The sequence below is a fragment of the Branchiostoma lanceolatum genome, chromosome 1 (genome assembly GCF_035083965.1).
Source record: "Branchiostoma lanceolatum isolate klBraLanc5 chromosome 1, klBraLanc5.hap2, whole genome shotgun sequence".
NCBI lineage: Eukaryota > Metazoa > Chordata > Leptocardii > Amphioxiformes > Branchiostomatidae > Branchiostoma > Branchiostoma lanceolatum.
The window spans coordinates 21,499,505-21,524,184 of record NC_089722.1 but is presented as its reverse complement, the minus strand read 5'-3'; the positions used below and the strand labels follow the sequence as shown (position 1 = coordinate 21,524,184).

At 39.7% G+C, this 24,680-nt stretch overlaps 1 protein-coding gene across 12 annotated transcripts in view; it reads left to right on the top strand.

The window, feature by feature from the left end:
- LOC136441125 (CAP-Gly domain-containing linker protein 1-like) overlaps window positions 1–24,680 on the top strand; it is an 81,404-nt gene that overhangs the window by 10,324 nt on the left and 46,400 nt on the right. For 8 of the 12 annotated variants that reach the window (XM_066437317.1, XM_066437331.1, XM_066437299.1 and 5 more), the window contains exons 2-12: window positions 10,455–11,031; window positions 11,828–12,518; window positions 13,269–13,381; window positions 13,786–13,949; window positions 14,545–14,607; window positions 15,197–15,273; window positions 17,122–17,218; window positions 17,570–17,611; window positions 18,116–18,219; window positions 18,691–18,751; window positions 23,556–23,660. In XM_066437317.1, coding sequence (XP_066293414.1) covers window positions 10,824–11,031; window positions 11,828–12,518; window positions 13,269–13,381; window positions 13,786–13,949; window positions 14,545–14,607; window positions 15,197–15,273; window positions 17,122–17,218; window positions 17,570–17,611; window positions 18,116–18,219; window positions 18,691–18,751; window positions 23,556–23,660 — 1,725 coding nt within the window. In that variant the 5' untranslated portion in view covers window positions 10,455–10,823. Of the gene's footprint in view, window positions 1–10,454; window positions 11,032–11,827; window positions 12,519–13,268; window positions 13,382–13,785; window positions 13,950–14,544; window positions 14,608–15,196; window positions 15,274–17,119; window positions 17,219–17,569; window positions 17,612–18,115; window positions 18,220–18,690; window positions 18,752–23,555; window positions 23,661–24,680 lie in introns of all 12 variants that reach the window. The other 4 variants (XM_066437291.1, XM_066437281.1, XM_066437262.1 and 1 more) reach the window with 3 other exon arrangements.

Below are 24,680 nucleotides of genomic sequence, written 5' to 3'. Positions count from 1 at the left end.
AAAAGAAAATACGAGAATACTATGTTTCAGAAGTTGTTCTGATCATTTGCAAACATTTCGAAAGTGACTGTCAAAAGAGATTTTTTTAATAGATTTGAAATATAGATAGCCAGATAGGTTTATTTCATATTTCGAAATATTTCGAACTAATTATATAAAGATATGGGTCATTTGCCCCCCGTAACCGTGTTGTGACTTGGAATGGGGTCCTTATGTCGCCGTGAGAGCGCGGCGAAAGCGCCGTCCAAGTGGAATGGGGGTATAACTGATACTTTAAGAATTGGACGAATGTGCCGTATCCTTTTTTTTCTACATTTGTAATTATGTTGAGCCCAACATACTGTTGGGCGCAATATATTGTGTTCGTATGGTTTCTTTCTCCTGTCAAATCTTGTTATCGACTCAGCTCGGTCGTCCCTGCACCAACTGAGCTGAAATTTGGTATACATGTAGAGTGGGTAAATACCCTGGGAGCATTATTTTTATTTTTTTCGATATTGACCTTGAACGTGAAATTATTGAGGTTTTTCTGACCAAAAACGTACATTTTGGCCTCCTGTGCTCTGGAAATACATCCAAATGACCTGAAATTTGCTATGGTGGTACATTGAACAAATATTTAAAGAATCCCATCGCACTTTTGGCATACAATACTTCGAAATGCGATTTTAGAGGGTGTTTTGGGAAGAAGATCGGCTATTTTCCTCATATGGGGTCACTGACCTAAAGGTCACATCTTTATTCATCTGGCCGGGTTGACTAATTCGGTCAGCCAATGAGAGAGCGCAGATTTATCAAGCTCAACCTGATTGGTTGAAATAGTCAATTTAATTAGAGGCACTACTTGTACTCTGACAGGTATATAGACACAACTTCACTACTCCCTGGCTCACATCCTTGTGTTGTAAGTTATTGTTGTGTCCTACTGAAGTTATGTAAGTGCAATTGAGAAGGTTCAAAACTTTTCTGGTGGTATTTTTCGACACACACGGTGTTTTTCTTATTTTAACACTGCATGGAAACAAAGATTTCTACAAGTTCGCAAGCTTGGACACTATGGTAAAACCTGACATTTCCTCGCTATGTACACGAATTTTCTACCCCTCTGTCACCAGGATTGGACACTAGTGCGCACAATAGTGCACACAAAGTACCCAACGTTTCCCACCTTAGGAAACATCCCGTGTCGGGACGTTGACAATAACATTAACATTAACAATAGAGAGTTGTGAAGTGCGTGAAAATTTACGTTGAGCTTGCTTTGAGTAGTTGTTTAAAGTTTTTGGCTAAAAATGACGTAAATCAGTAAGAATTTTCAACCTCCTTACGTAGACCCCTGTTACATGTCTACACTATCGGGCCGCGGGGAAGTCTTGAATATCGGCGCTGATCGATAGCGCATTAAACAAAATGTGTGGCGTAGCGTTGTACTAAAAAATAATAGCATATGAATATGGGTGCCTGGAAGAGCCCATCCATGCATAGGGTTTCAAATTGGGAGAGATCCATTTCTGACTGGTCTTCAATTCAATATTCATTCAAATACCAGCATTGCAGACATACAACAAACGTTAGCCTCTATGCCACAGTCGATTTTTGCGTGGGGAGGGAAATGGGCGAAACAAGTTGCATTTGCTCCCGCAAATGTTGCCTTTCTAGTTTTTTATGTTTTTTACACGTGAACAAATGCGACGTATCATTTTTCTACATTTTTAATTTATCTTCAGCTAATTCTACAATTGTCGGGGGTTGAGGTTTTCAAACGTGGACAAATGAGATGTACTGGAATTAGTTTTGGAATTTTTACGTTTGTCAGGCGTAAAATTTTAATACGTGGATGATACATGCGACGTATTCTTTTTTCTAACTACACAACTAATTCTAAATTAATTTGTCGGGGGGGGGGCTTTGCACATTTTCATACTTGACAAAAAGATGTACTAGAATTGCATTTCTACGTTTTTCGGGCATATGATTTATGGTTTTCATACGTGGACGATGGGACGTACTGTTTTTTTGTACATTTGTACTTTGTCTTCAGTTAATGCTACATTTGTCAGGGGTGAGATGTACTGGAATTAGTTTTGGAATTTCTACATCTGTCAGGCGTATGATTTTCATACGTGGACGAGTGCGACGTATTATTCTTTTCTACATTTGTAGTTTTTCTACTGTAACAGTCTACATTTGTCGGGGATGTAGATTTTTAAATGTGTACAAATAAGTTGTATTGGAATTAGTTCTTATACGTGGACATGCGACATACTAGAATTAGTTCTGGAATTTCAACGTTTGTATGGCACATGATTTTGAAACGTGGATGACTGCGACGTATTTCTAAATTCTAGGCTGCTAAGTTATTGCTCATATTTCATCAAACCTAAAAAGTTTCAATAACACTTTTAACAGCAATTCTGAATATCAAACATACGTCGAGATGGTTTCGAAAATGGCTACTTGCCGAAATCTCTACCTTGCCATGAAAGGTATCTGAAATGACCACAAAAGCGTAACGTTAACATAAAAACTGAAAAGACCTACCTGCACAAAAACAGAAACAGACGCCTCTTACCTCGGTTCTGTACAGATCGGCTCTGGTGTTATTTGTCCTTCCAGTCTCAGAATCTAAATTTCCATAGTCGAGTCCTGTCTGCGGAACGTGCAACAACTTTTCCTGCCTTGGAGATTAATGAACAAACGTCTGGTGTTGCTATTTTCAAACAGTCCATATTCTTCCAGTCTCTTCTGGCCGTGCTTCCCCGTTGTTGTTTCCACTGCTGACATGGAGGTGATACATCCCTTCTTGCTCACCATGTTGTCACAACTTTCGATTAGAGTTTAGAAATCTCCATATTATCGCTACAAATGAGTTGTTTTCTAACACAAGAAACGCCCTTTGTTCTCATACGTCTAGACACTGTGGCCACGGTACTAGACTGTGTGACTGCAGCTGTGTCCTTATGTCCGCCCACCAGACCAGTACCCTGTAACTGATACTCCCATGGGTGCATCCATGTTGCTGTGCCTGGAGAAGTCATTAACTCGGAAACAGGGCTTAAAATTGATACCCAGTCAAATTTTCCATCACAATGGCACCATCCCAACTTTGCTAACATGTCATACCATTTGTGGTCTATATCTATAGACTATATTGCCTAAAAGACCTAAAATTTGGTCATAACAAGATGTAACATTGACGATGGATTAAGGGCAAGAGTAACGGATTATGGTTAGGGTTATGGATTAATTAAGGTTATGGTGACGGATTAAGGGTAAGGATGACAGATTAAGGGAAAAGGTGACGGATTAGGTTATCGGGTGACAGATTAACGGCTATGGTGACGGATTAAGGGTTATGGCGACGTGACTGATTGAGGGCAACCACTGTGAGGGATCAAGGCTTTCGTGACAAATTAAGGGTTATGGAGACGGATTAAGAGCAAGGATGGATGATGAAGGTCAAGGGCAACGGATTAAGGGCCAGGGTGACGGATTAAGGGAAACTATGGCGGATTAAGGGAAATGATTACAGATTGAGGGTAAGGATGGCGGATAAGGGGAAATGATTACAGCTTAAGGGAAAGGTAACGGATTAAGGACTAAGTTGACGGATTAAGGGTAAAGATGACGGATTAAGGGAAATGATTACAGATTAAGCGAAAGGGTGGCGGATTAAGGATTGTGGTGACGGATTAAGGGCAAAGGTCGCGGATTAAGGGCTATAATGATGGTTTAAGGGTGATGGTGACGGATTAAGAGCAAAGATGGCTGATGAAGGTCAAGGGCAACGGATTAAGGGCTAGGGTAACGGATTAAGGAATAAAGTGACAGATTAAGGGTAAGAATGGCGGATTAAAGGAAATAAGTACAGATTATGGGAAAGGGTAACAGATTAAGGGCTAGGTTGATGAATTAAGGGTAAGGATGGCGGATTAAGGGAAATGATTACAGATCAAGGCGAAGGGTAACGGATTAAGGACTAAGGCGACGGATTAAGGGTAATGATGGCGGATTAGGGGAAATGAGTACAGATTAAGGGAAAGGGTGACGGATTAAGGACTAAGGTGACGGATTAAGGGTAAGGATGGCGGATTAAGGGAAATGATTACAGATTAAGGGCAAGGATGACGGATTAAGAGGAACGATCACAGATTAAGGAAAAGGGCGATGGATTAAGGATTGTGGTGACGGATTAAGGGCAAAGGTCGCGGATTAAGGGCTATGGTGACGGTTTAAGGATGATGGTGAGAGATTAAGAGCTATGATGACGGGATAAGGACAACGCTGAGGGATTAAAGGCTTTCGTGACAGATAAGGGGCAAGGGTGACAGACTTGGGTCTCTGCTGACATATTAATGTTTATGATAACGGTTTAAGGGCAATAGTGACGGATTCACTTCACAAATTACCATGCAGCGCAGATGACAGCTTCTTCAAATAATGTACATCTTTGTCTAAGCTTCCTGCACACCATAGTGCATGGTAATATATCGTTACTGTATTCTGCAATCCTGTTTGAAAGATTTCTTAACAAAAACACCCCTGCAGTTCCGTGGCAAGCTGCTAAGGGACCGAAACTTACCCCACTTCTTTCTTACGTGAAATTCAAAAGTGGGGTAATTATGCAAAAGGTTTTAGTGAAAATGTTCTTTTCAACTGAAGGTACCACCGGAAAAGTACATTCTCCCAAGGGGATGGGTTTTACAAAAATATTCCATTTCAGAACAGTCAGTTTTTAAGATTTTGCAGGGGATAGAGATGAAGTGAAATATGACGTGTTTTAACTATTTACTTTACAACTGTTACCTTTCTAGTTATGTTCATTTCCCCCCACATTAGTTACACTGAAACGCAAACCTGTTCATATTTGCTGAACAAGCTAATATTTATCTCTAGTTGTCATATGCTTCTGTGCATGGGCAGATTGAAAGGATAGGGGGCGGGGGTCAGAGGACTAAAATCCCTGTTTTTTATGATGATAAGTGAGTTGTTTTTAGACAAAAGTATGTGTACATAGCCTATTTATTTATTTGTTTATAGTTAAAAATGTTGGTCAAATCCTCAATTCTTTAAGATCTTAAATATGACATTGTATATATGATATACATTGTTGTATTAGTTTTCATAGCAACAAAATGACACCCCTCCCTCGTAGTGAATGGTCTGTCCCACTCCCATGACTTGCGGTAGTCTGATATTTGGAGGCCCTCCACTTGTAGTTGACCCCAGTTGTAGGAAACACAGCTTTCGTTTTAGTCATAATCTGTTTTAGACTTGTCCTTGACAATGTAATATCCTATTTATTGATGTGTCAGTGTTTTTACTGAGCTGTACCATGTAATACTGTAGCAGGGATGGAGTCAATGTGAGTAGGTTTTTGTGTACGTTTGTTTGTGTCTACTATTAGAATTTTGCACTAATATTATTGATATTCAGCTCACACCCCTTAACTACTGTAAATGCATTTAATTTTGCATGGTTTTAATTTTGCGGTAGGGAGAAAATGGAGTGTTTGCCGTGGTTTTAAGTTAAAGACAATAGTAGACAAGGGGGTAGGAGGGCAAAATATTTCGCGGTGGTTTTGAGTTCACGGTGAAGAGCTTACTGCGAACATAAAACCAAGTTGTGAACATTTCTGTATCTACAGTACCCTTACCCAGCATGTGGTATGGGTGAGAATCTGACCTGGGATCAAATGTGCCCCTTATTTTCCTGAGGGATTTTTGTTGTCCACCTCTCAGCATGGGGCCTGATATAGTGTTGTGATCTTTTGCTTGAGTGTTAATATTTTTGTGAGGTGTATGTTGCAAGTTGAAAATGTCTCCAATCTTTTTGCATATCCCTGGGCATTGAGTCAGGTCTAAGTGCAAAGCCCCACCATAAAATTAAAAGTGTTAGAAATACGTAGCACTAAATCAGTTAGTTTTGTGTATTTGGCACTGTGAATTCTATACACTTAATACAATTTCAGATGCAGTCGAAGTATATAAAATATTGTAAACAAATACAATATCCGTATGTCTAATTCAGTATATCGGAAGATCATATTGGCATCCTGGTCTTACTTCAATTTACCATCTTTTACGTACTATCTGTATTTTGCTTGGTATAGTCTTCCATCAGTAATTTCAGTTAATTTTGAATACCACATATTTTGTTGAATGATATGATAATTCATTCATTCAATATCATCGTGTCCCTCTAACTCTTAATTCAATGGCTTATAGTAATTGGATTCTTATACTACTGTAACATAACTTTATCTGCCTCACTACTACTTATAGCCCAAGAGTAGACACAACAGACTAATCTTGGCATCAGGGGCAAGACATTGCCTCACTCCCAGCCTGGTCTCATTGAATTATGGAAACTCCATAATTGTAAGTCAGAATGAGATTGTTGTGTTTGGCCATTAGCGCATTTGCCCATCATATCCATGTAGCGCTCTCTTTGAGTTAAGAACTAGTGATTTTTTTATTGATCTCCAATGCCGCAGATCAATTTAGAGATTAGACTCCTTTGAATTTTGATAGAAAACGAAGGAACAGATATACATGTAGGATTCGTTGGTGAAGGTTAGACATCCAGGTAATAAGATACGCCAAAAATAATTACTCAAGCAACTGGATAAGATTTTGAAACAGTCAGACGTTTCAGACAGTATCCACTGTCTTTCGTCAGTTGTTTAACTATTGTTTTTCTATTGAATCGTTTTTGTCTTTCAAAGATAACATGTTTTGGATTATGACCAAATGTGTCACATTAAAAGAAACAAGATTTAGAATACAAAATGTATTTTAGAACTGATACAGGGCTGTCCCACTCCCTGTTTCGTAGTCCATGTTGTTGATTTTCATGATTAAATCAGTCATTTTAAGCTTACGAATATACATTTTCATCAATATTATTAATTTATGAAGTTCAGTTTTTTTGAGGGATGGTGTGAAATTTTTTTCTGTCCCAACAAGCACACCTCCGTCCTGGGACAGAGGGATGGGTCCTGCAGACAGCCTTGAACTGACGGTACTTTATAACATGCATCAAAATAATTGGTTCACCCTCTTGTGTACAACATATAAACAATCTTCTTCTCCAGCGCTCGCAGGGTTGAACAAGTTTTCAAAAATTCACTTGCCCTATCGGGCAAGTAGAAAAATAATCTACTTGCCCGAACCAACTTTTGACTTGCCCGAAATCTAAATGACATTTTTTCTTTGCATCTAAATTGCTTGCGGTAATGAATTCTGTTATTTTTCAGTAAAAACGTCTTGTTAAGCATGTAATTGTAGCAAAAAAGTTTTAACTACAAGACCAAGCTGTGTGGATGTCATGACTGTATTTACGGGAAATGACAAAAACTTGAACAAGAAGCATGATATTACAACATATCTTCTTTAACTTAAACCACGCCAATTTCATTTGTTGCTTCTCAGATTTTTCAGAATAAAATCAGAGCGATACGGAAAAAATTTTTGGCAAAAAGTCTAAGGTAAAGACACAGGCTTATTTAACATAAAGAACAACATTCAAGTTTTCAGCAAATGTTGTGTATCGATCATTCCTTAGATCCAGTACTACAATATTCCTGTGTTCACTGAGTTAGTTAAGTTAAAGTTAAAGTACTCCCCGCACCGAAGGTGCATAAGGCGGCGCCCATCTCCATTTCTCTGTGTTCACTGAGGGCTATTATTATTCTCCCATTTCTTTAGTAAACAGAAGAAAAAATCAGGTATTTGTCATATGATGGAAAAGTTACATTTTGAGTGTTGTGGATCTAATATAACTAAACATGGTTCTTATGATATGGCCAGTTTTGAATCATTGTCATGAAATTTTTATTTTCTAGATAACATTAGTCAATATCAATCCACACATGTACATCAAACAACACCTTCAAATGATTTTTTGCAGTATTAACATTTAGAAGTTGAACAGAAATTTAGAATGTCCTGAATATACACTCAATCAGTTAAAATGTTGTGGGAACCCTCAGAGTGTGTCATATCCACAATGTTGCTGTTCAATGAAAGAAGGAAAATGCTACATTGAGAGAGTGCTCACAGGGATATCATGTTTCAAAGGATTTGATGTTGCAAAGTTTCATGCCAGCAGGTCTACGAACTGAGAGAGCCATGGGTGTTTGTTTACATGTACTATGTGAGCCAAATTGTCCTGTTTTGGGTTGAATTCATAATCTTTTGGAATATTTTGAGAGAAATGTAGTTTCTAATGATAAGATACATTGTGGTGTGGTGTTTTTGTGATCCTTTCACTGGAATAAAGTTTGTTTTGAAACAGACTGCATGAAAAAATCTTACTTGCCCGATCGGGCAAGTGGGGGAGGATATCCACTTGCCCGAACAGCACTTTCACTTGCCCCGGGCAATCGGGCAACCATACTTGTTCAACCCTGGCTCGTGAGTGCGACTCGCACACAATATGTATGCGACCAGTTTTTTGAGAATGCGACTAGATTTAAAATCACGGTCGCACGGTGCGACAATAAAAAATTAAGGACTGCGCCAGGATAATGGCTGCAGAACTAAGCGGTAAGCTGAAAATATTTAGGTATTCCAACCCTACCGCGAAAATCGTCGGTGAATTTTCTATCATGTTCCCACGCCCGCGGTACAAAAACTATCCGTTCCTAGTGGCAAAATTGCCCATAGAAATAAAGGATATAAGTTTCTCTCCTTTTTGATGTATTTGTTTGATTTGTAAAATGTTTCAAACGCCAGAAATTGCCGATGAAAGTGAGCGCTAGCGGCCGTGCGCTTCTGGAGGGCCGCCATGATGTTTTTAGACCGCAGCAGAATGACAAGCCTGTTTCCTGCGCTCATGTTTACACCTGTTCAATCGATGATTTTTTTCGATCAAAAATCAATGAATCAATTCAAGTGGAGTTTTATCCCCAAAAATATTAAATTTTCTTTTTGTTACCGGTATCATTTCACAGCTCATGATCTGCCCGTCCTTATGGTGCTAGTTTCATTCTGCTGCGGTCTATAATGCATAGCAAAGCTTTCTCCATGCGGTCGGCCTGTCATTGGATGGCGGCGCCGCGCGGTCTGACGCGCGAAATTTGAACTGCGCGTTTCAAAGGAACCGAAGATATTTGACTGGGCCGGCACAAACAGATAATTTTTGATACTATTGAGCAAGAATTTCAAGGATATTTAAGTATTTTGGATGGTTTGTAGACAGCGGGTGGGGGTTAAAAAAATGCCTGTTAAAATGTTGAACTTGATGACATGCCAGCAGTGACGTTTCAAATTATGGAATTTGACTTTATTTGTTTTGGTCATGAAACCAATAGATAAGTTTTAGAGTTATCTATTTATTTAACATTCAGTGTTATGTGAATCATTACTTGCCTTGTTCCAAGTAAAAAATACCATTGTGTATTTTTCAACTTGTTGAACTTGAGGCACCGTGGCCCCCGGATAGGGGCCAGCCGTGGAACCTATGCCCAATTTTTTTGAAAATCCCATTATATCACTAAAGCTTATGTCATTTTTAATGTCATCGCAAATGGTCATGTGAATCATCACTTGCCTTGTTCCAAGTTGAAAATACCATAAATTGTGTATTTTTTCACTTGTTGAACTTGAGGCACCGTGGCCCCCGGATAGGGGCCTGCCGGGTAACCTATGCCAAATGTAGGCTTTTATGATCCATTCATATACTTATACTATTCAAATGCTTAAATGTTTGTCAAAAATATTCAAATACTTTATTCCTGGTTGTTAACATTGATTAATACTATTAATAGGAGTATTACTTGGTATGGCCAAGACTTTTGCTTCTTCTTCCAACTTTTTGTAGTGGTGCTCCTAACTTTTTGCTGGTGCTCCTAACTTTTTTGAGTTAGGAGCACAGTGCTCCTAGGTCTAAAAGTTAGTCTGGAGCCCTGTTCTCTATTATATATTTATAATGAATTAAAGGCTTTTATTGGTTATTTATGCTCTTATTTACAAGCTTAGTACAGGTCATGGTGATAAAAGCAGAAATATAATTATAGTGATGTTAAAACGTGATGATAATTGTACTCTTATAGAACATTTCTACTCTTCTCCAAAGGAATTTTCCACATAATTGAATTGATCATAATGATACATGTTATCCTTGTGTGGGTAATTAGATATACACAAGAAAACAATCTGTTGAGTGATTCAACAACTGTACAGACCCAGTGTCCCTGTATGAAGGTCACTACGTATGTATACATACAATGCATAATGGTAAAGAATCTGCAATAGAACACATTTACTCTGGTCCTCTGGGAAGACCAGTTTGTCTTCATGGTCTAGGATATCTATGGTATGTTTGTGCAACAAAGTCTGGAATAACAAATGCCAAGTCACACAACATTTGTAAAATGTTGAATGCCAGTCTCAGGCCCTGACCACAAGAATTTGACTTACATTTTCTTCTTTTCTTTTTTGTCACTCCAGATAGGCGGAAAAGGACACAAGTTCCTTAGATAAAGAAGACTCTTTCCAAGACTGATGAAGAACTAGCCCATTTGCTTGCCGCTCTTGTATTGCCAAGGAAAACAGCAATCATCTAAAGAAAAGAATCCTCTACGTGCAGCAAAACAAACAGAAAAGGCCGCCTTTGGTAAATGTCAAATGTGAGTGACTGTACAACTTTGGTCAAGTTGAAAATCTCTGCATAACAAGCCTTCAACATAAAAATAGCAAAGGGGCGAAGCCAGTGAAGAAACTTTGAAAACAAAGAGAAACACGAAACAGACACCAAGAATCAGGAATGAAGAATAAGAAGTCTCGAGAAGATTAGCAAGAAAGTTCAAGAACAACAAAATGAGCTCAATAGGGAAACCGTCTGGGCTGAAACCGCCCAGTAAGATAGCCAAACCTGGGGGCACAGGGATCCCCAAGGCAGGAGGTACAGCCGGGGCGGCTAAAGGTTCGGCAGGTGCAGCTAAAGGTGCTGCAGGTGCAGCGAAAGGTGCAGCTGGAGCCGGCAAAGGTGCGCCAGGTGCAGGTGCTGCAAAAGGTGCAGCTTCAGGTAAGGAAAAGTTACATTGTACTGAATATGGTAATACTGCATTATGTATGGCCTCTTCTATTTGTAAAAGTATATCTAAAGGTAGCTGTTTCTGATTAAAAAGTCGTTAACAGGTGTGCAAGCTGTAATTTCTGTATTTCTTTTAACTTATTTCATTTACATGTAAGTGCCATTTGTTGTTTATTTTATTATTGCCACCGTTATCATTTAAGGTTTTTGGAACATTAGTACAAGTTTTGTTTTACAACTTTGTTTCTCACAACTTTGTTCTTTACGTACATGTGTACTACAATGTGTAGGCAGTCCTGAAGTGCAGTAGTGCTGTGTTGTTCTCATACAATATGCAGACTGAGAGTCATTGCAGACAGACTGTCAGCTCTGTACCAACTGCACAATTTATATGCACATGCACAACCTGTCTCTGTATCTGTTTCAAAAGGGCATGACTGTACACTTCAGCCTTGGTATAATTTCAAAGCGTCCAAAGAATTGCATGACTCTTCTAAGGTGCATGGTGCATGATTCTTACAAATCGCTCACAAGAAAAGGCTTTCACTGACTGTCTTAATCTTTAGAAACTGAATTATACTGCAAGTTGTGTAGCATTAATTCTACATTTTGAAATTGGTGTACTGCATGGTTAAGGTTGATATCACAGTAAATGGTATGTTGTTAATGCATGACCACAATAAATAAGTAAACAAGCATGACTACCACTTGAATTGCACTTGAACCCGAGGCTGTTCCTTTGCATGACTACTCACACCCTGAACTTCTCTCCACACGCACTGTACAGGCATACAACACTTTACAGGCTTGTATGCCTCCGCCACCACTAAGGCTGCGGCCTCTTCTGTATTATCTTCAGATGGATGGAAGATAGGCGACCGCGCCTATGTGGCGGGCACGAAGGCTGGACATATCCAGTTTATCGGTGAAACGCAGTTTGCGCCCGGCGAGTGGGTCGGAATCGTGTTGGACGACCCGGTCGGGAAGAACGATGGATCCGTGGCCGGTGTGCGATACTTCCAGTGTACGCCGCAGCATGGTGTATTCTCGCGAGCTGCAAAACTTACAAGAGAGCAGGCATCGCCTGGTGCTACCGCAGGGGTGCCGTCAGCGGCCGCGGCCAGGTCGCGGGCATCCAGCTCGGCTTCTACCAGAGGAGCCGGGGACGCGGTCAATGGGTCGAAAACGGACAGACCGAGCAGTCGTCTCTCAATGTCGACGAAAACTTCGAGTCTGAAACAGCGGTTAGCGGGATCTAGTGTCGGGACCTTGACACCCAGTGTGTCCATGACTAGTCTGGTGGATATCGGGAAGAAGGCGGAGGAACTGTTCAGTCTCGGGGACCGTGTCCTGGTGAGTGGAACAAAAGCAGGCCTGGTGAGGTATCTAGGGGCGACAGACTTTGCCAAGGGGGAGTGGGTCGGAGTCGAGCTGGAGGAGGAACAGGGGAAGAACGACGGATCTGTGGCTGGGAAGAGGTGAGCAGTTTGGATTGTAGATTTGATTTGATTTATTCATTTGGCTGTAAAAAAATGTACAGCCACGCAGGGCTACCCGACTAGCTGAAGGCCAGTACAAAGGGTTAGCCCAGGTAACTGGACAATTTTCAAAATTCAAAGACATACTTTGAGACGTTTACGACTAAAATACATATGAAGGCGGACTCAAAATACATGGAAAACTAGCACAACACTAAAAGGAAGTTGGTCCTAGTTAGACCATATCCAAACAATTTATCCAAACATATCCTGGCTCAGTGATTAACACTGCTATGTTGATTATAGAAGTCATTTGCTCCCCTCTCTATATTTCAGTGTCACCTTTTATAAATGTTAGTACTTAAACTGAATCATGGCCAGGCAGTCAGACTGTTGCTGTTGAAGTGACAAGTTTCCATATGGTTTGAAGCCAAGAGGGAACAACAAATCTTCATGTTACAAAATTTGGATGCCATTCAATAAATCCTAACCGACAAATTTTAAAAGCAGGACTTCATCTGTCTCAGCTGGTGTTTTAACTACCCACTATGCATATATGATAAATAGACATTATGATAAGTAGATGAAATTATAGAGAGGTACATTTTGTTCTTTTATGAGTATTTCTTTGGTACCTTACAGATGTACTTATCCTCCAGATGAAATAAAGCATTGAACAGACCAAATTTTTCTACTTAATTATGATTACAATTGATAAAGATAACAATACTTCTCCTCCTTCCATGACAGATATTTCACCTGTAAGCCCAAGTTTGGCCTGTTTGCTCCGGTGCACAAGGTCCAGCCTCTAGGGGAGGGGGAGCCTGTTCCCAAGGCAACGCCCAAACAAGCCTCAGTACCAGGTAGGGGTTGTAACATGCTGCAACCACAAATATATGTAGACTCTAAGTCTAACTTGTAATGTAGTTGACTTTTGATATAACATGCTGTCATGCAAATGCACAATATGAACAGTGAACTAGAAATATGATGTATACTTTGGTATATGTAATATTATAATGACAAAGGTGTACTATAAACACATCTTGGCATTGCCTTAAATATTTTGTTGAGTATACACAATGAACAGTGAATATGATGTTTACTTTCTTGTATGTCTAATGAAAAAAGTGTACTATTAACACATTTTAGCATTGCCATTTTTGTGCAGTTTAAGTCATAGTTTTAGATTGACTGACAGAGGTAACGTGACATAATTCCACGTACATGTAAATAAGCTAAAAGAACACTTTTGTACATCCTGTAGGCTCTGCAACAGCTGCAAGAATAGCTGCCAGGAAAGCCCAGTCAGAAGCGCCCCCACCCCTGCCCCTCGGTACTCCAGGGGCGAGGTCTCGCAGTGGCAGCAGCAGCTCTATCAGCTCCATCAGTTCCAACATCAGCTCTGCATCCGGATATGGAAGGCATTCTGTAAGTTCCGCCATGTGTTGTGTTCTTCGTTCGATCGTTTGTTCAGACCCTTGTAGTGGCTATAGTGATGTATATGTCAGCAAGTTTCCTTGCTGTTTCAGTAGCAGGGTATATCTTTACAGGGAGGGGTTGCTAGCCCTTCCCCTGTATCATGCTTGAGGCACCTTCTTGAACCCACATTTTACGTCCCCCAACTGTGATGTCCTGATACAGAATTGGAACCAGGTCTCTCCCAATTAACAACTAATTGGAACTAGGAATTGAATTTTGAGGCTGCTACCAGTTGAGCTGTAGGGACATCCCTCATGTGTTGTGTCAAGTAATCATAAACTATATGATATAGTTTTCACACCTCTGGTGATCCAACTGCTGCCCCAAATATGGCCAGTGATCCCAAGGACCCACTTGGTCCTGTGAAACAGGTGCCCACCACATTGCAGCTCAGTGCTGGTAGTTTGTGTGCTAGTATCCTTTGGTCAGTTGATACAAAACATGACAAAAGATACATTTTCTTCTAATGTATGTACCTACTTGGCCTTGTAATAGTATGTTTATGTGTTCACGTACTCACCATTTTTGCAATGTTTTCCCCCAGGAACTCCGCGCCGCTGCCAGAAAGACGCGGGCGTCCACGGGAAGCTCTACACATGCCATGCAGGTACTGTCTGATGTGGGGTCTGTGTTTGTCTCAAAGCAGTGACAAAAAGTCTTTTACTTTGCAAGACTCTCAAATATAAAAGCAGTAGCAAATTAGTAGTGTAGCTCACAGGTTTCCACTATTGCTCAGTAGCATCGGCTACATTTGTAATGGAAGCAATGCGATTTGATCCCACTTCGAGCTACACTTGTAAGACTGTGAGGTACAGATTGTGTATGACTAGCCATTCACATTATATAAGTCATGGCATTGTATACCGGCCCTGCCATGTGCTTGCAAAGCTGTGGTGTTCCACCAAAGCAAAAGACACGTTGTTGAGTACAGTAGTACAATTTACAAGACTTTTATTACAGGTATGGTAAATACTTTGCCTAAATGTCTTGTGACAATAGATTAGTACAACATGAAGTTTGGAGTGTGCTGTTTTTGACTGCCATTTCCTCTGCCTGCTTGCAGCCATAGTACATGTAACAATGTCCATTTAGTGGCATTTACATGATTGTTCTTTGAAGTGCTGCTTGGCTCTACCCTCTGCTTTACCCTTCGCTGAAGTTCCTGTCTTCTCACACCCGGAATGTACTCTCTTTAGGAACTACTGCAGGAGAAGGAAAAGAAACTGCAGGACCTGGAAGATGCCAGGATGGTTGTCATCAAAAACATCAAGGAATGTTGGCTTCCCTTCTCTCTCTTCTTATCTTTCAGACACTGTCTCAAAAAACAGATTGAAGTGGAAAGGTTTTACATTTGCAGTGATACTAGTAGCTTGTGTCTTGAGAGAGGTGCACTGTAGACCTTTGAACTCAATCAATGAATCAATCTACCAATCAGCCAATTAACTAACAATCTATCAATCAGTCAATTAACCAATCAATCAATCAACCAACCAATCAATTAATCATCACCTGCAGGTACATGTATCACCTGCTGACGCAATATCAGGCGACTGTAGACATAACACAGAAGGCAGAAATTGTAAAAATTTCAAAACAACATTACAATTTTGGCTTAAATGAAGCACTCTCAGGATACAAGAATTGGTAGAAAAGTAAATTTCCTAACTTAGGGAAGTAGTCAAATGCAATTGCACTCTTGGTTGCACATTTTGGTCTCTCTCACATGGTTTGTGATGTGGTGTCACTTTTAGTTCCTTTCTGCACATTTAGTAAACTCTATAGTTGTGCTGTGATTTGTCTTTCCCATATTGTGTTACAATAATATGTTTTCTTGCATGAATATTTGCATGTTTGGCATGAAGGTGGAAGATGCTACTTATGCCTGTCTTCTTTACAAATTAAGAGATTAAGGTACTTTGACAAGCTGTATTATTTAGCTAGGGTGTCTCTTCTTCACAGTCACTACCCATTGCTGCATCAGTTCCCCTGGTGGCAATGTCTCCCACCACCCCAACAGTAGTTCCTGTATTGTCAAGACCTTTGCTTGTGAATCCCCCCCCCCCCTGCAAAACTTCACTACTATCCTTCCAGTAACTTCTCTTAGACTACTTTCCTGAGTCAAGAGTCTTGCCAAATTTGCTTCCAGTCAGTTCAAAGATGCTTACAAGATTTTGGACATGCCCATTATGTTTGAGACAGTTACTTGTCGTCCCTCTTGGCCACTGAGAAGATGCTCCTCATCCTCATCTCCATCTATAGACTGTCATCCTCATCCTCACTAATGTCAGATTTGGTTTCCAGCCTTTTTACAGTACATCAACATCGCTGATTTTTAAAAAGATTAGGATGCTTGCCCAGTCCACTTGCCTTTCTTTTGCAAATATTTGGAGTCTTGATGAAGCTTATCCCTGTATCATTAATATACACATGTTCGGCAGAATCATCTCTCTATGTTATAAATCTTTCTCCTTTTTATCAGTAGCATTTTGTAATTTTTTCAATGTTGGTAATTCTAATTCTTTTTTTTTTTGTGAGCATGAGTTTTTCCATAAATAAGTTTCTGAAATCATAACTTGAAGGTGGCAAAGTTATGTCTTTATCATGATCATATTATTTTTCCAGCTGTTTGCCATAGCACAAATGTTTGCTAGCTTTTGGCATATTAAACTGTATGACTGTCTTGTGTTTCATGTTTAACTTTGTATGTTGATGTTAATGATCATGCAACGTTTGTTCGTCTGCTAATTGTATGCAAGTTTGTAAAAAAATGTTTGTCATTCAACATTCATTCCATTTGCTTAAGAAATCATGTGCTACATGTATAAGTCATTACTCCCATAACATGACACCACATCTTCAAGATCTAAGAAACCTGAATAGAAGTTGGACTCATCTGAAGTTTATAACGGTGTGCAAAATAGAGTTAATGCCAAACTGTCAAGTAGGTTCAAAACTACAGACAAGCATCTTAATAATTTGTGACATGCCCTCCTATGGTGTGATTCTCCACCTTTGTTAAAGGTTTTTACACTTTGTAGTTCTGATACAAGGAAGTTTCTTCCTTCCATTGCTTACTATAATGTAATAATTGTACCTGCACTACACATTGAAACCAACAGGAGGCGCTGAAGGAGAAGCAACAACATGTGGAGCAGCTGTTGGCGGAGCGTGACATGGAACGTGCGGAGGTCGCGCGATCAGCCTCTGCCGTTGTGGAGGTGCGACACAGCAATAATGAAATCAAAAATTTTTTAAAAAGAAACTTGAAAGAACAACATTCTTTAAAAGTTTTATAACTCTGTGCCATGCAGGGAAAGTCCCTTACACATGACTATCCCCCAAAGTTAAGCTTAGTTTTTTTAAGGAAAGCTCATTAATGAAAATGTAGATAACAATTTGGTTATGAAAGATGGATTTCACATATTCAAATGATTAGTGGATTGCATTTTGAATTCATTATAATAGTTACTGTAGCTCTGTAAAATTTTCGAATGCTTTCCATTAAACTCATAATCAACATTTTTACATCTTAATGATTATTATTAACACTTCTTGTCAATGAATTGCAGTCTCAGACACAACTGGAAAGCCTACGAGCAGACCATGAAAAGGTGAGAGTACTTCCTCATTGCAAGTCATGCATGAAATATTAATGTATGTCACAGTCCCTAAATAGATTTCAGAGGAGACCTTGAAGGTAAGACAGTGCACTGTGTGCACCTAGGGCGAAATCAATTTGATTAGTTGTATAATGTCGAATGATTTTTTTTTATGATTTGAAAAAGACAAACAGGATACTGCTAAAGGTCTTTTGGCTGGGGTAGAAGTTGTTTTTATCCCACTAAGTCCTGGAAAGCAGCTTTACTGTTAAATTTTATTTGCTACCAGGAAAGTACATGTAGCTGCTATCTTTTGTTGTAGTAAAGACGATTTAAACCCCGGACTGCTTTCAAGGTGTATTAAACAATGTACAGTACACCATAGCTTTTCCTCTAATGCTCTACATTTTGTCACAATAGTATCTAAGAAACAGTCAACTGAACTGCTGTGGCTCTACATTGAATGACCCGACCTGTAATTTTGTGGTAAGATAGACATTTTTGTCTCGTCTGCAGTATGTCCGCGAGAGTGAGATCAACGTGGAGAAACTGCGTGCAATGGTGGAAGGTTCGGACAAGGAGAAGATGGACCTTGTCAATCAACTTGAAGAAGAAAGAAGGTACAGCTGTCTTTTTTCTTAGCCTTTCAGTTTTCACCTCCATGAAAAATTGACATATTGTTTTTGGTGTGTCTGTGTGTGTCAGTGTTTCCGGATATTTGTGGTTAGCATAACATAAGAACCTCTGAATGGATTGTAATGACATTTGGTATGTTGGTAGGTCTTGGGAAGACAAAGGTCAATTTTGGGCCTCCCGGTGTGTGACCTTGGTACTGCAGCAGAACTTTTTTTTTGTATCTCGTGTTCTCGACAAGCTATGGTCACGATTTCTGGGTGGTTGTTAGCTCTTGTTAAATCTTTGTTTTTTGGTTTGTTGTTGTGTAAACTGGTAGACTCAAAACGTTGTGATGAAATTATTTAAAAAAAAGATTGGAATAGTGTGGGGAGGTTTTGCTCATAGCTTGCACAATTGACTCGCAGCAAATAATTCCTTAATTCAATCTGATGAACAACCTGTCAACTTCTTTTTAGGAAAGTTGAAGACTTGACATTCAGAATTGAGGAACAGACCATCTCATCAGGAGACTTGGAGGTAAAAATGTCTTGCTCATTTCCTAAGATAAGAATTGCTATTAGAGCATACTGTGTCATGAAGATGTTATAATCACAGTAGATGTCATCTCATTGTGTACAATTTTTATGAGGATGTAGTCTTGTCCTTTGTTCCATTGTGTGACTGTAGCGCTACTATTGTTTCAAATACGAACTCAAAACCACCGCAAACACTCCATTTTCTCCCTACCGCGAAATTAAATTGGCGGGAACATTTCTGCATCTACAGAATATGTGCCAAATTTTATGAGGACTTGTATCACACTTGTCCTTGATGTGTGAATCACTGAAACATCCTATTTATACCACTGTATGATTTGTGATGTTGCAACTGTCTAATGTTCACATCTGAAAAGACTCAAAACAAACTGGTATCAGTATTGCACCCATTTTCTCGTTCACATTACAATACTCACATGTTATGCATGATGTAACCTTGAAGTTAATGGTGGTGGTGTTTTGGGACATGGTGTTTTGGGACATGGTGTTTTCACTCTTCATGTGTGGTGTAATCACTTCTTACAATGGAGCTCAAACCGAGTGTACAAAGTCCTGTTGTACTAAATGGAAAACGATTACTGAGAGTCTTGGCTGTCTGTTGTCAACAGTTAGGCCACGTTGATTCGATTATCTGGATGACATCTGCGTGTGCCTCAGTTTTTGTCTGTTTCAAAAAAAGTTTTCAACCATACTGTAAATCATACAAAGCAGCTGCATAATTAGCAAACATATGCCATGAAATGTAAGAAATATTTCGGAAAACAAAATCTGATACTTAAGTTATAAAATGCCAAAGTCAATTCCAAAGTCTGAAAAGAAAATGTGAAAGAACAAAAATGAAGAATCTATTATTCGGTATATCACACTCTGTGTGTTTAGTTTTGTTCATCAGACCACATAGATTTCATAATGAAGGCAACGTTTTTTCGTGCCAAACATTTTTTTTATTTACATGCTCGCATCAGTTTTGGGGTCCCAGGAGGATCTCATCCTATAATCAAATCAACATGGCCTAACTTGATATGCAGAAACATGACTTTGTAACTCAGATTTGAGCTCTACACATTGTAATGTATCCCACTATTCTCCCCTGCGGATTATGGTGAACGTTCAGGGAACATGTCACATTTTGTGGCCAGGCAAGGCCACAGAGCAGGAATAGGGCTGTGTATAGCTCTAACCTTTGACCAGAAATACCAAAAAGGGAACATTTCTTCTAAGCTATTCAACCTAGATTCTTGTTCCATTGAAGTTCAATTTGGTATTTTACAGTTTTGGGTAAATTTGATATGCTGCAGATGTCAATTTCTATGTCAATCAAATAATATTGATTTTCAAAATTACTTTTTAGCAAATATAAGATTTAAAGAAAAGGGATATCTAAAAGGTCTGCTGCCTGATTCAGATTGATAAATGAAAACCTTAATGTTTACTAGAATCAGCAAAGACTACATGTATGTTACATCATCCAGATGTACTGTATAATATTAGACCTGCTTCTCATAGGACAGTCATGTATCTGTGGTGATCTCACTATTGGTGCGGCGCCAAGTCTACCAGATATAGAATTGAGATGTTGACAGGTTCCCCTATCAGGGTGTTTCTGAGAACTTCCTAAACATGAAGAACCATACCGATCATTAATGAGAATGGCATGCGTATGTCCTGGATTTTGTAATTGAGAAAAACGTTTGGTTAGGTTTAATACAAGATTGCCAGTTCTAAGTGTCATTTTACGTGTCATGTAATATCCTGTAGAAGCCATTGGTACATCTAAGTGTAAAATGTTACATTAGATGTCAAGTATGTACATCGAAATGAGAAACTAATATGATACGCCTTTATTCCAAATTCTTTCAATTTATAGAAAATTTTTGTTGTCTTCTAAAGTCAAGTTGCTCAGATTTGCTGGCAAAGACTTTAAGTTAGTGGTATATACGGGATAGGAAAATAAGTGTTGAGTCAGCTAGGCAAAGATTAGTCCATACCCATGAAAGTCTACTATGAAGACTGTTGAGGTAGAGTACTATTAGACACCCTCTGTCATTTCAGATTGAACTGATATGGAATCCCAGTTGTTCCAATACCCATGCCCTAATGTCACAGTTAGCCCCTCACTGTAAGCTGCCAAGTCTGGCACGGGCCCAGCTGCTGCAATCATCATGTAAGCATGTGATGATATAATAAGTGCAGCTAAAATTATTCCTCACAACTTGTCACTACCACAGCCAGTGCCTGATCTAGCCGTATTGCTATGCCTGCAAAATAGGGGCCTCTACCTTGTTTGCCCTGATGAGTTTTGAAGCTGATATTCTGAAGTAGACAAATAAAATACGTAACTTGACAAGCTAAGCATCTGTCTGAAGCATCACTGGACATTTCCAGCAGATGACTGTCAGGGATATCTCTTGTCCCTACAAGTAGCTGCCCTTGGTGTCAATGCCATATAAGATAGCCGTGCAAACAAAGGCCCCCTGTGCCTGTAGTGAGAGGTCAGTGGCAGAGAGACAGAGGGCTAGAGCGTAGGGAAGGGATGCCATAGAGGCCCAGGCTTTCGACTTGGAGAGGGGTGAATGCTGTCCCCAAGAGTGCGATGTAGGCGGGATATAGGCCTTCCCTGCCTACAGGTATAATGGGTTACGGCTGGTAGGGGGTAATTAAGTAGTCTTTGATGTGAATTTTTCTTGCCTGTTGGGGGTTGTCCTAGTTATGCTTTTAGAATTCCTGGGTGTTAGTTTTATGCGTTGGGGAGGGGGGTGCTGTCACTCAAATTGTATTATCTATGGTAAAGGGTAGCTGAAGTAATTGTAAGTGATGCTGAGAAAAAGTGCCCTTTATCTGTTGTAAGAGACTCAGAAATTGATAATACAGTCAAACCTGCCTAGGCGACCACCTTTTCAACGCGACCACCTGGCCATGGCGACCGCTTTTTCTCGGTCCCGAAAATTTTCCCCATAGGCACAAGCATTAAGCTGCCTGCCCAAGGAGACCACCCGTCCAACGCGACCGCGACCGCCACGAATTGGGACCGCACAGAGCACAATCCCTGCTCATGGCGGTCGCCTAATTTTCAAGCGTGTGGTGACATCGGATCATTTTGTTGTCGGATTTCACGGAAATGTTTTCAAGACTTTGAAGGACAAAAATAAGGACAAAATATATGGAATAGCAATGTTATAGCATCGATTCCTCAATGAAGTGTTTTAATAAAACGCTCCCCCTTCATTAACAAATTGTTAAGACAAATGTTTGTGATGTTGTTGTGCCTGTCGTTATCTTTAATAGTTTACCGAAAAACTCAGTTCGGTTTAAACTCAATTTTCAAAACGAGTACGTAGTGCAAGTCAGATTTCACAGAAACTATTATCTATTTCTTGTATTTTCAACAAAAATGTGTCTGTATCTTACTAAATTCCGCCGAAAAATGACTTCGCGGCGGGCGAAACATCGGGCGAGAAATGTTGTTCCTTGGTCCCGACGCCATCTTGGATTTGGCGTGGCCCAGATTTGGCGTACCGCTGACCTTTCTAAAACACGATGCTTTTGTGTATGAACATTTACGACTACTCTAGTTATTGATGAAAATTAATATTCTTATTTTCTTTATATTTCCATGAATCTCACAAACCTTTATTGGACGCTGTGCGTTCTACTGCACTGTCTTACCTTTCGATGCGGTCGCACAGAGCTTGGCGGCGCGGCGCGACGAAATCACACCGTTCCCTTTCATCTTTCGTTGTCAGATCAAAAACTTTTTGACCCTTTTATCCAGCGGTCGGCGCCCCAAAAAAGGCTGGGACCAGCAGGTGTTTTCTAGGGATTTGTCTTAGGCCTTAAAACTTCGATGATGTGCGTGTGTGTGTGTGTGTACTATTAATGTAACGTGTGAATGCGGGAAGGCGCTGCGAGATCATCGTGGCAACCATTGTTTTGTACGCAAAATTATGACGACAATTTGTACACGATGTAGCGGTATACAATTATTACAACGATAACGGAAAATGTAATTTTTGTAGGATCTTTCTGTCAATGAGAATTGAACCTGGTGGGGGTCATGCTGTCTAAATTCACATAATTTTCCATCCATTTACGTACTGTATTTGAAAACCTCGCCCTGGAAACATGTGAGTGGAATCCTCTTCATGGCGACCACCTGTCCATCGCGACCGATTTTGCTCGGTCCGCCGGGTGGTCGCCTTGGGCAGGTTTGACTGTATTGTAGTACACCATAAACTGCTGACATCTTTGCCAGCTAAATTTTAATATCATAATGAAAAATTGCAGTTTTAATGTCAAACATTTAAAAGAATCAGGTGTTCCCACAATAAATTATTGGTATTCAATGTATTATTGAGATTTTTATTGTCCTTGTTAGATTTTATGAGAACACAAACTGTTTGCGATAGATTTTACAAAGAGGGTAAATCCATAAATCTTTAAGTGCTGCGATATCTCAGAGAAAAAGGAAAATCCTGTCTATCACTTCTCTTGCCACGTGACAGTCGACATCATCAGTCACATGACGAGAACTTCAAGGCGAGATCTGACTTGCCGGGTTGAAGAAGAGACAGTGAGAGAGTGTCTTGAAAGCTACCCAAATTAGCAAACTTTCATTCTTTATCATCATCATATCTTCATTATGTAAAATCATGGTTGAATAAAATTCTTTGTCAAAAGGAGAACCCTGCTCTGTGGCCAGTCCTCACACTAACCTGCCCCCTGTACCAAACCCTGCATGATACCTGTTGTCATGTGTTTGCCAACATGGCCGCCTTCACTAACAGACTCAGAGCCGAGAGGAGCATGAACGCTTGAAACTTGTAGAAGCCGCCTTGATCCAGGAGAGACGCAGGGCGGAGAAACTTCAGGAAGAGCTTGAGGATACGCGGGTAATGGGACTTAACTCAGTCTTCCACGCTCTCCTTTTTTTTCCTGCTGTAGACTAGCCCGCTGCTTTGGTTTACACTGACTGCTGCACCAATTTGCAACTTCTGTCTTGTTTTGGTTTGGTTTGCCACACTGTCACATCATTTATCATGTTACGTTGTCATCATTGTAGAAAGGCTACTATATCCAGAAGACAAAGAATTCACTTTGTTATTGTTTTCGATTTAATTTGAAGCCCCTCCCTGCAAGTGTATGCTGCAAGCAGTGTCATTGCATGAAGGTGAAAAGTACTAAATCTTGAGAAATTTTGAACAACTTTTGTGATCTTGAATCTTCTGTATAGAGGAGTTCTTTTAGTTTGTTTTTCATCACATTTGTCTGTTTAACGTTTCTTTATGATTTATGCACAATTTTGATCTTTACAGCAAACTTCAGGAAGGTCATATTTTCTTTTACTACTTTGCATTCACATTTCATTATTATTTCCAGAATATATTTCATTTCAGCCACCAATTTTGTTACCTAATACGTGTAGCAACTGTTATACATATAGTAACTGTTGGAGAAATGTGCATGTTGTAACAGAGTGTAGACTTCAGCATTTTTCGGGTTTGGCTGTGCAACAAGTGTCACGTTTTCATTGTACTATGTTACTTCAGCTGTTTGTCTGCTTTCACACAAAAATGGTTTTGTGAGAGGCTGTGGAATTTGTGTGGTTTTGGATGTCTCAGCACTTAAGGCCTGGCATGAAATTACAACAAAAATGCAGGGATTCTTGACATGCCAACCTGCCACAGGCTTGATTGCTGTTAACTATTTTGTTTTATTTGGAGCAAACTATTTGCTTTCACTTAAGTTTATATTTTTTGCAAGTGTTGAAATTGACTTCCCAAAATTGAATTTATTTTATGTTTGTGTTGCTTTAGTTCAAGCAATAAGAGGAAAATTTGAAGTCTGTCATGAAATTTTCTTCATTATTGATGATATTATACTTTTTGTTTTTTTGTTTGAATGTATTGAAA